Source organism: Trachinotus anak, unplaced genomic scaffold (assembly GCF_046630095.1).
Source record: "Trachinotus anak isolate AG129_WGS33_773 ecotype Australia unplaced genomic scaffold, CSIRO_AGI_Tana_v1 ptg000026l, whole genome shotgun sequence".
Classification (NCBI taxonomy): Eukaryota; Metazoa; Chordata; class Actinopteri; order Carangiformes; family Carangidae; genus Trachinotus; species Trachinotus anak.
Window position 1 is genome coordinate 1633118 of NW_027273877.1, and position 13675 is coordinate 1646792.

Below are 13675 nucleotides of genomic sequence, written 5' to 3' on the forward strand. Positions count from 1 at the left end.
CAATATTTGCTGGTTACAGTTGCTTTCCTCTGGTAAATATAATTATAACTTTTGACCATTGTCACTTCTTCAATATTTTACATTTTATTTAACATTTTGTCCAATTAAATCTTGTGTGAACAACTAAATAATGAAACAATTCAGTAGTTCCAGCCCTAGTCTACCTAGGACATGTACAGTTTACTTTATTTGCACTTGTAGTAATAACTGAATTAATTTAAAAAATGCATTCGATGCATTAAAAACACTAAATGTTAATGAAATTAGTCTGTTAGGATTCAAACTACAGTAGCAACACACAGTCTATGGTAGAAACCCACTTCTTATTGATTTCAGCATCAAGGTAATGCTTCTTTATCATTGGAAATCTAGCTGGGGTTGTTCATGTACACAGGGATGCTGTACAACATGCTAATGGGACTACATCTCCCAGCTTGCCTGGGAGTGCACGAGTGTCACTCTGGAGTGGAACGTTTCATGTGAAAAGTGTGCTGTAGTTGCTACTGCTCTGCATTAAAATATAGATAAATACATACAGTCCTGAGAAAAGGTCCAATCAGTTATCAAGTGGACTCACCTGTGTGTGCAGGGCATTTAACCAAGCTGAATGCAGGACAAATAAAACATGAACATATGCACATTTACATAGGAATTTAATAAAAAAACTGTTTACAAATCATGTTTTCTCACAGAAATCTGTTTGCTGTCATAGTCCAACATTATTCTTCTCTCTTTGCAGTGATATCTGTCATGGTGATAAAATGAGGTGGCTTCAGGACACAGCCTAAAGTATCATCTCTACATCATCTACGGAGGCTTCGCTCATCCCTTCAGAAAGCCCTTCATCGTCCTCCTGCTCCTCCTCCTCATCCTCATCCTCCTCAGCTGCTCGCTTTACACCCCTCTGCTTTGACAGGGCCACGGCGTAACGAATGTTATACATGTTGAAGTCGCACCTGTATGGAGAAAATACACATTTACAGTTATGGACTTGGTTTGACTTTGGGTGTCAAGGTGCACTAGGAAAACATGTACTGGGACATGAGGACAATCAAGGGACAGAAACAAGGAAAAAATGTTGTTCCTGATTTATAGACTCATCATCTCACATATTCTGTTATTTGTTGTGTATATTCATCTCTCTTTGTGTGTGTGTGTGTGTGGGGGGGGGGTGATGTTACTTAAATGTGGAGACTTACAGTTTGGACAGGTTGTCAAAGTGTCTCTGGATGCTCTTCTGCAGTGCCTGGAGGGTGGGCAGTATGGATCCTGACCTGTACACCAAAGAAAATCTGTTATAATTACATTTAAAAAGACGAAATGCAATGAAATGATGAATTACAACCACCCTGTGTCCTCTCTGGCTTTGGTCTTAGTTTTTCTGTTTACTTAAAATCATGCAGAACTGTGTTTAATAATTTAAAACAAGCTCATAGAAAAGGTAAGAGGGATCAGGATCAGACCTGGTCTTGAGTTTCTGTCCGTGCAGCATGAGCAGGCTCTGGGCCCAGGTCATGTAGAACTGCAGGTGACCCGACTTCTCCAAAGACGCCGCCACGAATCCCAGCAGCTTTTCGACGTAAATGTCAGGCAGAGAGCCACAAACCAAAGGGACTAGAGGACAAACACAGATAATCACATTTAAAACCAGCCAGCCATTTAAAACTCACTGCGCTGTGTGAAGGATTCTCACTCACTCTGCTCGTGCGGCACCTTTTCCAACACCTCCTGCTTGAGGGCTTTTTCGTTGAGTCTGAACGCCAGGATTATGGCCGACAACCACTCCTGAAGCCGCAGCTGCTTGCGTATGCTCGCCGGCGTCACATCCAAGTCGAGGTCATAGGGGTCAAACACCATAGAACCATCAAGGGAGTAGACCAGCAAGCCCTCGGTGGTGGTGGCCGCCCAGCTACGACCTGGGAGAAGATGGAGCCATTTTATTAACCAGTAACACCAGAATTTCTTCTTTATAACACCAACTTCTCTGCAGGAGAAAAAAATTGTCACCTACCAGTAGGAGAGAAACGCAGCGAGCTGACTCTGATCTCTGGCTTGAAGTGGCGAGAACTCATGTCACCTTAAAAGACACGCAGAGAGAAAAGACACACAAGGTAAAACAGCGAGAACGTCGAATGAAGGCAGGCATCAATCTTGACTGAACAGGCCTTGTTTTCTTTCAGTACAGCAGCGGTGCTGTATTGATTGTCTCCATGTCCTGTTCACCTTTGCCCCAGTGTCACTCCAACAGACTCCTCACAGTCTGGAGGAATAAATGATCCTTATACTTTAATAATAGCTGGTCTGGGTTTTGAAGGCGGCGTCGTACCTTTCCTGACTCCAGGGAGGCTGATGTTGACCCCGTCTCCGTCCCCAGCTCCCTCGTCCACCAGAGCCAGGCTGCCGAACTCCGTCATTTTCCGCCTGTCCAGGAACTCCTGCAGGTGAAGCCGCACAGCAACATGAATAAGACAACAGGATTCCCATCACAGTTTTGGCCCTTAAATTCAATTATGTTTCTTTCTATAAAACAAACCCAACATCACAGACTCCTTTGAAATGTTTTGCTGAAAAAGCTGTGACTGAGCTGAACCTTACCTCCATTGCATCGAAGGACAAGTTGCAGGAGATTTCAAACTTCTTCATGAGCATCTGCTCCTTGACGTTGTAGATGCAGACGAACTTGGACTGACCTCCTGCCAGAATGGACTCCCCGTCCGCAGAGTAGCACAGAGATGTGAAGGACCTTGAAATGAAAAACAAATGAAGCCAATCTGTCATAAAAACTGAACGCTTAAACTACGATTGGAACCAGAGGAGACAAACTGAGAGACAGATGGACACTGATGGTGTGATGTTGTCCACTCACTTGCCCTTGGCCGACTGTTTGGCTGTGATTTTATCTGTCTCTTTCCGGCCCATCTCTAAGTCGTGGCGTCCAGCCACAGAGCCAGTCTGTGTGGCTGTTTGAGGGTTCCAGAAAGAGATCTCCCCGTTCAGAGTGGCCACAGCCAACTCCTGACCATCGGGGCGGTAAGTCACCGACAAGCCTGAGGAGAAAGAAACAGAAACACACTGAATGTGGTTACTTAAAAAAAACAAACAAAAAAAACATATTGTGTCCACAGCAACATATTAAACTTGAAGTAAGTCAAACATAAATCACAGAAAACAAACACAAGTTCTGAGCAGTGTGTGAATCTTCTGTCTGACAGGACAATTTAAATCTTTCAAACTCTGGTGCCCTCTGGTGGATGTATAAAAAAACACACTGTGACAGACAACAGTATATGTGAGGGTCTAAACATCCCATGATCAGGTTAGATCACAGCTGATATAACCAAGAGGCACCGGGAGTTGTAGTCCATCGATCGTCATTTACCATCAGAGGTGAGGGGAAGTGTTTCCTTGACCTGCCAGCTGTCCAACATGTCCCACAGCCGCACGGTGCGGTCCCACGAGCCGCTGGCCAGGATGGACTGGACTGGACTGAAACACAAGCAGCTGACCGGACCCTCGTGTCCCCCAAGAACCTAATTAACCACAAGGAAGGAAGGAGATGAGGCGTCACAGCCCACTGTCAGATGACACAGGTACATCTGAGTAAGATACAAGATTAAAACATTTCTGAATCCATTATATAATCATAACTTAAGAATTTAAATGTGTAATTATGTGAGCACCTCCAGCAGTCTGCCCGTCTGCATGGACCAGAGGAAGATCTCAAAGGAGTCCTGGGCTCCTGCGCTCACCAGCTCTCCACTGTTATCGACCGCGAGGGAGGAGAACTGCGCAGGCCGAGGCGACGTGAACGTGCGGAAGTTACGGTACCTATGAACATTCGGACACACGCTGTTAGACGAGCACAAATCTTAAAGCTCAACAGATTCATAAAGCACAGAACCAGCTTCACCTGTGCAGGTCGAACGCTCTGACCGTCCCGTCCAGGGACGCGCTGACGATGACGAAGCCGCTGGAGGTGAAGGTGACGTTGGTGACGCTGCTGGTGTGCTCTGTGAAGGTGACGAAGCAAAGGCCGCTGTTGGTGTTCCACACTTTGACCTGAGGGAGTGAAACCACAGTCTGACGTCAGATCCAGCTTGTTTACGTCTCACACTAAGATTGTGGTCACATTATTATCCTTCATATAACTCGTGCAAATATCATAATACCTGCAACTTAACAACTATATAAAACCATAACAATACATCCCCCTGCTTTCCAGATGTGCATATGAAGAGTGAGAAGCGGCTGCAGGAATGCGACGCACTCACTTTGCCATCGTCGCCTCCTGTCACGATGTACTGTCCGTCTGGTGAGTAAGCCAGCGAGGCCATGTTGTTGAAGTGCCCCTGCTGCTTGAAGACGTACGACTCGCTCTGCCACTCCCACACCAGCAGCTGGCCCATCCCTGAAACAAACGACGTCCCCAAAAAGTTAATCCATGCAATACAACTGGCAAAACATCTGGCTGTGCACAAGATAAAAGAAGAGACCGACTTCTTACCCGAGCACCCGAAGCCGATCCAGTCTCCAGAGCTGTTGATGGCCACTGAAGAAATTCTCTGGTCTGAAATACTGGAAGGAGAAACATTCAAGTAGTCAGATAAGGTAATATAATTAAAATCAGAAAACCCTGCAAGTCCTTTCCCTCTCTGCAGTCGACTGAAAACTTTAATCCCATTTTTACTTTTGTCTCTGTTAAAGCAGCTCATCAGTAAAAAGTTAACTCTCCTCTCACCTGAGGGAGTGAATCAGGTTGAACTCCGGAAGTTCGTGCAGGTGGAAGATGCCGGACGCAAAACCAGTGACCAGGATGTGAGTGGGCTTGTGGTAGGCGGCAGCGGTCAAGTTGTTGAAATCCCCCTCCTTGTTGAAGAAGTGTCTGCAAGAGCGGAGGCAAAGAAAAATAAGCTGCAGTTGATTTTATCCTCCATCAAAGCTCTGCAGCCAAAAAGTAGAGATAAATAAGCAGCTTCTTACTTGCTTCTCTGCTTGTATCGAACGTTCTTCGTCATCTTCTCTTTAGGAGCTTCGGATTTCCCTCTGATGACCTCTCCCTCCTCTCCCTCCAGCCTCTCCTCCTCCTCCTCCTCCTCCTCTTCCTCCTCCCCCGGTCTCGGGGCCTTTGGTTTGTCCCGGCTCCTCTTCAGGACGAGGCCGTCCAGCTCGGTGTCGCTCTCCCACACACACAGCGTCCCATCCTGGCTGACGGTGTACAGCTGGAAACACAGCAGGGTTGAATGTAGTTTGTAGGTTTGTCTGAGTCTCTGTGTTGACATTTTATTTTAGATTTTTATGCTTAAAATCTCAAAGTAGTGGAGGGTGGAATAAACTCACATCCAGGCTGTCCTTCTCGAAGAAACAGCCCACGATCACATCCTTGTGTCCACCCAGGGAGTAGTAGATCAGGTTGGCCCAGCGCTCGGCACCAAACACCCACGTCGACATGTCTTTGCTTCCCACCACGAAACACCTGAAGGGAAGTAGTGAGGATTTATCTTTCTTCAGTTTCTCAGGCTTCTTGTTCGCTTCCATATCCAACAGACTGAGGAACTTTTACTCACTTGGAGTCGTCCGTCCAGTCGATGCAGGTGGTCTCGTCGTAGGGGCCGTAGTAGCTCTTGTCCAACACGAAGGCGTTAAACTCCCGCTGCTTCCCAGGAGCGTGGTACATCAGAGCGACGTTCTCCTTCGTGACAACAAATTTCCTGAGAGGGAAGAAATCGAAAGATCAGCATCATCTTGCAGTTACTTCTGATGAAGGCTCTTTCATGTGATTACATTTGATGATTAACAATGAACTGTTTTAGGGTCCAAGTTTGAGCTGCTTACCTGCCATCAGGTGAGAAACGGATGCTGTTCACAGGCTTGTGAAAGTGGAAGTGATGCAGGACGGCTCGGGTGATGAGACTGACCAACAAGGCTGCCCCGTCTGGGTAACACAAACATTGGATATCTGTAGTTTTTATAAGACACCACACATAATAAAGAAAGACAAGTGGAGCCTCTTACCTTCATCAACTACGATTGCTATATGTCCATCAGGAGAGACACCCACACATGTGATGTTCTTTGTAGTGGAGACAGGTAACGTCTCGGATGTGTTGCTTGAAGACAAAAAAGAAAAAGTTTCAGCCTTGCTTTGGTTTGTCCGAACGTCAACTTAGATTTCATCTTTCAGGATATTGTGCATTAAAAAAAGAGGGTTAATCTACTGCAGCTTCTGAAAACAGATTAAGGTTTAGTCTGTTTTATGTATTATGTATTGCTTACATGACACACCGGCTGCAAATAATACTGCAACAACTGCTTTTATATACTGTGTTTTATAAAGGTGGACATCTGGGAAAAGTCATGGACCCACATATGACAGCATCAACCACTCCCCATTTGTTTTATTTGCTGTATAATGACTTACTTTTTCAGGTCGAAGACAGAGACTCTGTTTCCAACCGGACTGATCACAGCGTTGCCATCTTGAGAGAAACTCAAATTCCCCTGACGATAGACTGCTCCGAGCAGATTGGAAAACTACAAAGAATACGCAGTGTTTTGCTTTTAGCAACATGTCTTTTGATTTTGCTAAAACGTCTGTTTGTTGTGAAAGACGTCGGCCGAAGTTAAGTCTGAAAGGTCACACTTTACAATAATAGTTTGTAAATCTGCTGTGTGGTTTATACAGCTAGCAAAATGCAATAACATACTAAACTTATCGATTTTTTCAATGAAGTCTGGTGTGACGTTCTCTCCCTTACATTCAATACCGCCAAACAGAACGACGTTACCAAGTTAGCTAACAGCAGCGTACTTACCCTATAAGCAAACTTCATTTTAACAAAAAATTAATCAAACTTCGTGCATTTATCTTATTGTTAATCCTTAAAACATCCCCGTGAAAGCAGGAATGTGAAGCCACTGTTACACATGCTGCTTCCCCCACATGTGTTTGCGTTTTGTTGACACTTGACGCTTCCGGGTTGAGCTGCGGGACCGCCCCCCCTGGCGGCAGGGAGGGTGAACAAGTAGCAGGCATCTTTACATGAGAAAATCCAGGCCAATTAGAAAATCAATATTATTATTGTTCACCTGCTTGTCTCAAAAGATTTTTTCAAATAGTGTTAAACTTAAATATTCAGTCATTTTAATTGCAATTTCAGTAAATTAAGGCTATAATTCCAAAAACATGTGATAAAATCATTCTCAGATTAAAGTGCATGACTTCTAAAATATACGACCAGTAGCTAATGGTGGAAATCTCCCACCTGACTTTCACAGGAGAACATGAGAATTAAATGCATTTAAAAAAAAGAGTCATTAGTCGTCATTTACTCACAAACTATCACCTCTGCTCAATATGCACAAGCCCATTATAGACAATCGAATCAAAATAAATGCCATGAAATAAATTACACAAAACCAGGTCCGATTTTTGTGGTTGTTTCCTCGCTGGCCTCCACATGATCCCTCCTGTCCATTTTTAATACTGTCGCTGAATAATTGATCGTCCATCTGCTACAGCACACGTGTGTAAATGTGCTGGTGCCAGAGGTAAACTTGAAAACAACACTGCACACTGCACCGCAAAGTGACAGACAACGCCAAGTTTGTATTTACATCTTTAACTGGAACGTTTGGCTGCTGCTGAACTGGTTACTCGAGGTGTTTATACTGTCTTGGATGTCTCAGTGATTTTTATTTGAAAGACTACAGGACTCAACATCTCAAAAACAGCATGGTAAACAGTTACACTTGTGTAAGCATTCCTCTTTTTCACCTAAGTGTTTTGTGCCAAAGGTCAAAACAGGGCACCACATGTAGGCGGACATATTTTTGGCCTCCGGTTGAGCACTCCAGGCAGCCGTAGACAGTCTCCCGCCTCTGGTTCCCCATGCCGCACAGCGCGCAGGGGCCCTTGGGGATGTTGTGCTTGAGGAGGTTGACCCGTGTGTGGGTGCTTTCCCTCAGGTAGGCGGTGGACACATCCGTCATGCTGGCGGCTTTCTCGTAGTAGTCGGTCACCATGTCGTCCATGTAGGTGTCGGAGTGGGTGAGCTCCTCAAATGTTCGATCATCTGCGCAGAGGTGGGATAAGGCAAAAGTGTAGCACGAATAACTGTGTATGTATTACGCAGCAGAGGTCTTTGCTGTACCTGCCCTGAAGGGGTTTCCATAGATGATCCCGGACAGGAAGCGGCGCAGTCGACCCATGGAGAAGTGACCGATGAAGCCACCGAGCTGCTCCCTGATCTGCTCCCGCTCAAATCCCCCTTGAGACTCCGGGGCTACACAAATATCTAACGCAAAGGAAGAAAATATCAGAAAACAAGCAATTCATGGCTGCAACCAGTTCATATTGTAATAACTACTTAAAGCTTGGCCAGTATGGGGGTTGAACCCATGACCTTGGCGTTATTAGCACCACTCTCTAACCAGCTGAGCTAACCGGCCTGTTTGTAAAGATGCTCGCTCCGGATCATTTCCACCTCCTGTGCAGGGGAACTGGTAAAAATGGAAAAGATAGCATTCGCCAGTTTATTTGACAACAAGACATGTTAGCTCAAGCATCACCACACTGTTACAACAGTGGTTAGTAAATCTATGACACATCAGATCCCGTGACCAGTAGGCTGTAATGTCCAACCACGAAGGGACTCGAACCCTCAATCTTCTGATCCGAAGTCAGACGCCTTGTCCATTAGGCCACGTGGTCTCATGGTACATGTCCTTAAGGGGCCTTCCCGTTATTTCATTATTGTGAAGATTTATTTTTTTAGAGTGTAGAACAACAGAGTGAAGCATCAACACAAAGAGTGTGAACACTATTAGCCAGTATGGGGATCGAACCCATGACCTTGGCGTTATTAGCACCACGCTCTAACCAGCCGAGCTAACCGGCCTGACTCCAATGATATATGCTCTGAAACAAAACAGTGACAGTTGATATATATTTTTTTTTATGTTTAGTTGATGATCTTCAACTTCTGTAGAGACAAATAAGCAAAACTGAAACACATCTTTCACTGATGCATTTGTTCCTGTGGAGCACCAACAGACGTGGTTTCTCAAGCTTCATCACAACATTAGCAGTAACCACCATTTTTATGAGACTATAACTAAGCACTCCACAGGTAGAGACAGGTAGGTAGCAACTTCCAACCACGAAGGGACTCGAACCCTCAATCTTCTGATCCGAAGTCAGACGCCTTGTCCATTAGGCCACGTGGTCTCACACTTTTGTCACAGGACTTAAAATTGAAACTAAAATTTCAAAAGCTTTCGGATACTTTCAGTGTTTTCACCTTTACTTTGTTTTCAGTGATCTCGCCTGCTCATTTCAGCCCAACACTTTTCAACACTTCCAAAAACTGCAAAGCAATCAAGTGTTGTGGTCCTGTAATTTCAGGTGCCACCGTTCAGTCGTAAGACATGAAGGCACCACTTCACTGTAGTGAAGGAAATAATCCGTTTTTAAATGTAAAGGTGCAGAAGTTGCTTCAACTGCATTCATTTAAGATAAGAATGCTTGGCATGAAGCTGTGAGTGCTGAGCAGCCTCAGGTGTTGACCACAAGTAACACACCCACAGCATTTCATATAGGACACAGCTTTTAACCATAAAAGGATTCAAACCTTCAATATTCTCAAAAACCACTCTTCTTATCCTTCAAGTGCTCCGCTGACTTTCATCTCAGCCTCGTTGGTATTTTGTTCAAAGGTACAGGTTCTAATTTTCCCACTAGAAGGTTAATTTAGTCATGTTTGTGTTTGCAGCAGAAGAATATATTCACTTTACTTTAGCTGGAAAGGTATAAGAAAAAAAGAGATGAAAACAGGCCCAGGCTCATCAGACTGGACACCTTCGCAGCAGCTGGATGGTGTGTGTATTTGTGTGGGAGTTGGTAGACTTCCTACCGAGCCGCCCGTCCAGTCGCACAAACAGCTCGCAGATGCTGAAGGCGATGGTGGTGTGAGCCGGGATGACGATGGCCTTGTCTCGACCTTTGGGGTTCCTGCCGTCGTCGATCTGGAACTGCAGCAGAGCACAGACCAGTAAGGGAAGGATGCAGCATTCATTCATGCAGTTTATCTGATTCCAGAGCCCCAAAAATATTCAGCATTTTTCCCTTAAAAACTGATATTTTCCAGTGTTTACCCTCATGGTCGTCCCTCTCATCCCGGCGTGGACGGTCAGAGAGCACTGACGTGTGGTGCGGATGCTCTCCACCACGACACAGAGTACGCTTCGTCCACTCTCCTTTGACTGACGGACCAGACAGTGGTCCAGGTCCACTTTCCTGAAAGACCAGAACATGGACTTACTACTGGTGTTTACTTCATCCACATCAAACACTGATCTCTGCCCGTTAGTCGTCCGGTTGTGTGACCGATATTTCTAACACACATTTAGACCTATTTTCTGTCTTGCATTGTCCTCCCCCATGTGACTCCTGAATGTGTGCCAGTGTAGGATAACACGATCATTTATTCATCCTTACAGGGAAACCCTCCTCTCACATTCCCTCTGTCACAAAGAGGTCAGAGGTCAGACATCAATCAGCTCCTGTTGTCAGGAGAAACCTTGAATCTAGATACTGTTTCTGAAATGTCACATCTACATGAAGATAAATATATTTCAGAATAAAAAAACTCAACATCTCAAGATTAATAAATCATCTGATATAGATAATTCAACTTAATTAATAAAGGATCACATTGACACTTGATCTAATCAGTCTAAAGTGAGCACACTGGCACACAGCATGCTGGGATACCTGGAGTTGAGCTCCCGCAGTAAGGTGGGCACCTCCAGCTCGTGTTTGGTCACGATGCCAAAGGAGGCTTTGACGGCCACGGAGTCGGAGCCGCTGATGTTGAACCCCACGTCGTTGATGATGTGGTTTCCCAGGCGACCGTTGAGGGCCACGTCGGATTTGTCCTCATAGTTAAGGAGCTGATAAGAAGACACCCCTGTAAAGCAGGGAAATATTCAGTGGTGGCATGTTACTAAAAAGATTTATTTATTGTTTCCATTTTCTGCTTTTATATGCTTACAGTTACTTAAAGGTCCCATATTGTATAAAGTGAGATGTCCATGTCTTTTTTGATTATAAAGCAGATCTAAGTTCTATATTAATACTGTGAGAGTATCAAAGTGCTCAGTCCACAGAGAAACTGTGCCTGATAACGAGTTGTCAGGACATATAAGTTCAATTAAAGCAGGAAAAAGCTGATACAGAATATTTCTAACACTGTCAGAAATGTGGGATAAGATGGTCAAATCCAATCCTCGTAATTCTGTCTTTATGAAATTGCCACCTCCATTATTTTCATTACTGTACCTGCTGTGATCTCCTTCTCTCCTACCAGGATGTCTTTCAGTGAGAAGGGAGTCGAGGCGTACTTGCTCTTCTTCCAGAAATGCCTCTTCTTCTTCCTGGTGACCAGGCTGAGGGGCTGGTAGCGGTCGGCCTCGCTCAGGCTCGGGACGGGGATCAGCCTCCCGGTGTCTCCCACCTGCTTCACAAAGTTCTTAGTGGCTGCGGAAAACATTTCCAGTGATGCATGAGCGTTGAACCAGGTAATATAGTCCTCTATACAAAAACCACCTCCAAAGGAGACGCTCACGCTGCTGGGTGTATCTGCTGGTCTTGTTTGCTGATGTTAAATAATGCAGGCAGTGTGTAAGGGAATATGGGACAAGGTGTGTGTTAACCTGGTCACTGTCGGCCGGCTGCTTCCTGTCACGTGGTGATGAGGTGGAAAAACAAATTGTAGGTTTTCTTACACATTTTTTTTCCAGCATATTTGAATATTTTGGTGGTTGATTTCATCTGTATGTGTACATTTTGGACATTGCATAATTACAATAAATTACAGGAATTACACCAATGATTGGTGAATACACAGTAGCCACATGTTCTCCTCTGACTCTGTGATACATGAAACATCTGCAGGCTTGAAACACAGCCTGGATTATATATTTTTTTAGGGATATCTCTGTGGTTTTGTAACATCTAATGTTTTTTCATTGCAGCTTTTTTTAGTTTGGATAATGTCCACCTCCCTGACCGACGGCCTCCACTCACAGCGTGTGTGTCCTGCGTGCACGATCGTGGGCTGATCTCTCCTGTGGTTATGCTGCTGTCTAGTCTATACATCCAGAAATAGCCTGTATGTTGGAAGGTTTGCAAAAACCACATGTAAGACGCTCCCTTACCACAAGAGCTGAGGTCAATATTAGTGTCCTATACACAATACACTCCCTGTAATTTTTACTTCTTGGCCAAAAGTAATTACTTGAAAGTCTGATTCAAAGACAAGAAAATCGTCCTCCTGTAATTCACACTCAAGCCAACAACAGCTCCTGTACATTATACTTGGTTATCAATGTCAGTGAGGATGACACAGCTTTCACCTGGAATCACCTGGTCAGATAAAAAGAGGTGAATACAGGTGAAGGTGGGTGGAGGCTCTGAAGGGGACATATGATGAATTTTAGGTGTTTCCAGCCACTTTCAATTCAGCAGTAGGCGAGTGATAACACAAAGTTTAGTTTCCATCTGATGCCAAGTACACGAGGGCCACAATCCCCTGTATCGACTATTATTAAAAGCAGCTAATTATTCACTTTCTTTACTGTAGTGTCTTCTAGGAAGTAACAAGGTGATTGCTGTGTGCATGTACACAAAAGCAACAAATACCTCAGTTGAAATAGGTGATGAGATTGCAATCAGATAGTGTTTCACCAATACAGTTTGAAGACCAGCTCGAAGACCAGAACTACAATCCTGACAGATAGTGTAAGTTTCAGGGTCCTCTTTCAGAAACTTGTGACCTTTGTTTAAAAGCACTTTTTCTCTTACAACCAGTTCCTCATACCACATAAAAAACTATGAATGTGCAGAAGCTGAAAACTCTGACCTGATGGAGGAACTGTCTTCCCATCTGCTTCCTCTGTGGCTCTGCCCCTCTGCCTCTGACTCCTTAATGGGAAATCAGTCTGTTCTCCAAGCACCTTAAACACTTCCTGACTTGTTCTGCAAAGGAGACAAGTGGAATCTGCTTCATCCTCTGGCAGAAATGTCACCTTAAGGAGGCTCTGATGACTCTGTTCAAGCTAAAATCATTTGATAAGACGACAATATTTGGTGCAGGAATCACTGGTGGAGATGGGGATGTTGTTTGTTTTGCTCTCTCCCTCCAGGACATCCCCTCAGGGACTGACCGTCTGCTTCACGCACCGACTTGGCAGAGCTTTGGCCTGGAAAACACATCAGGATGAGTGTAACATGCACAGATGTGGGTCAGCAAGTCGAATTTCAGGTAGACAGAAACAAACAGAAAAAAGATCTTTAATTGTCTGAGGGTCGCTTTATTTCCGACATGCTCTTCCAGGTAAATCAACTCTGAGGTTTCAGAAAACAAACAAACACCTCCTCCACAGAATAACATTCATTTTTCACTGGGTTAATTAAGTTTGACACATAAACTTAAAATGCAGCAGTTGATTATTCATATTATCTGCAAGATTGAGGCCACTTTGATGTCATGGTGAATGTTAAGCTATGACTAGCTTAGCTTAGCTTAGTTTAGCATCTGTTGCATCAGGCTCTGGCTCAGTCCAAAGCTCACAAAATCCACCTACCAGTGTAAAAATGACAGGTTTTGGTTTATGG

The 13675-nt window shown here is 44.5% G+C and overlaps 2 protein-coding genes and 4 non-coding genes across 6 annotated transcripts; all 6 read right to left on the minus strand.

Annotated features, from left to right (window-relative positions):
* Positions 1–636: 636 nt before the first annotated feature.
* On the minus strand, positions 637–6970 carry pwp2h (PWP2 small subunit processome component). The gene is made up of 21 exons (XM_071464827.1): positions 6813–6970; positions 6419–6531; positions 6013–6107; positions 5833–5932; positions 5565–5708; positions 5338–5473; positions 4981–5219; positions 4739–4882; positions 4505–4575; positions 4272–4408; positions 3911–4059; positions 3681–3828; positions 3380–3530; positions 2867–3047; positions 2596–2743; positions 2327–2435; positions 2012–2077; positions 1698–1916; positions 1464–1614; positions 1200–1274; positions 637–956 (listed from the first exon to the last, which is right to left on the minus strand). The coding sequence occupies exons 1-21, from the start codon at positions 6828–6830 to the stop codon at positions 785–787; spliced, it is 2766 nt and encodes a 921-aa protein (XP_071320928.1). The 5' UTR covers positions 6831–6970; the 3' UTR covers positions 637–784.
* Positions 6971–7679: 709 nt separating this feature from the next.
* On the minus strand, positions 7680–11680 carry pjvk (pejvakin). The gene is made up of 6 exons (XM_071464828.1): positions 11339–11680; positions 10772–10967; positions 10153–10294; positions 9912–10029; positions 8151–8294; positions 7680–8072 (listed from the first exon to the last, which is right to left on the minus strand). Exons 1-6 carry the CDS (start codon positions 11547–11549, stop codon positions 7771–7773), a joined length of 1113 nt encoding a protein of 370 aa, XP_071320929.1. The 5' UTR covers positions 11550–11680; the 3' UTR covers positions 7680–7770.
* Positions 8375–8448, minus strand: trnai-aau (transfer RNA isoleucine (anticodon AAU)). Its single transcript has one exon. It is a non-coding gene; the product is annotated as a tRNA-Ile (tRNA).
* trnar-ucg (transfer RNA arginine (anticodon UCG)) lies at positions 8638–8710 on the minus strand. The gene has a single exon. It is a non-coding gene; the product is annotated as a tRNA-Arg (tRNA).
* trnai-aau (transfer RNA isoleucine (anticodon AAU)) lies at positions 8824–8897 on the minus strand. The gene has a single exon. It is a non-coding gene; the product is annotated as a tRNA-Ile (tRNA).
* Positions 9154–9226, minus strand: trnar-ucg (transfer RNA arginine (anticodon UCG)). The gene has a single exon. It is a non-coding gene; the product is annotated as a tRNA-Arg (tRNA).
* Positions 11681–13675: the final 1995 nt, after the last annotated feature.

Coding starts and splice junctions, on each gene's coding strand:
- pwp2h (XM_071464827.1), bottom strand. Junction 5,709..5,832: donor CGTTTCTCACCTGATGGCAG/GTAAGCAGCTCA, acceptor CTTCCCTCTCAG/GAAATTTGTTGTCACGAAGG. Junction 1,275..1,463: donor GGACAGAAACTCAAGACCAG/GTCTGATCCTGA, acceptor TTTGGTGTACAG/GTCAGGATCCATACTGCCCA.
- pjvk (XM_071464828.1), bottom strand. CDS start 11,549: ATGTTTTCCGCAGCCACTAAGAACTTTGTGAAGCAGGTGGGAGACACC. Junction 10,295..10,771: donor CTGCGGGAGCTCAACTCCAG/GTATCCCAGCAT, acceptor CTGGTCTTTCAG/GAAAGTGGACCTGGACCACT. Junction 8,295..9,911: donor GCGACTGGACGGGCGGCTCG/GTAGGAAGTCTA, acceptor CCTTTGCGTTAG/ATATTTGTGTAGCCCCGGAG.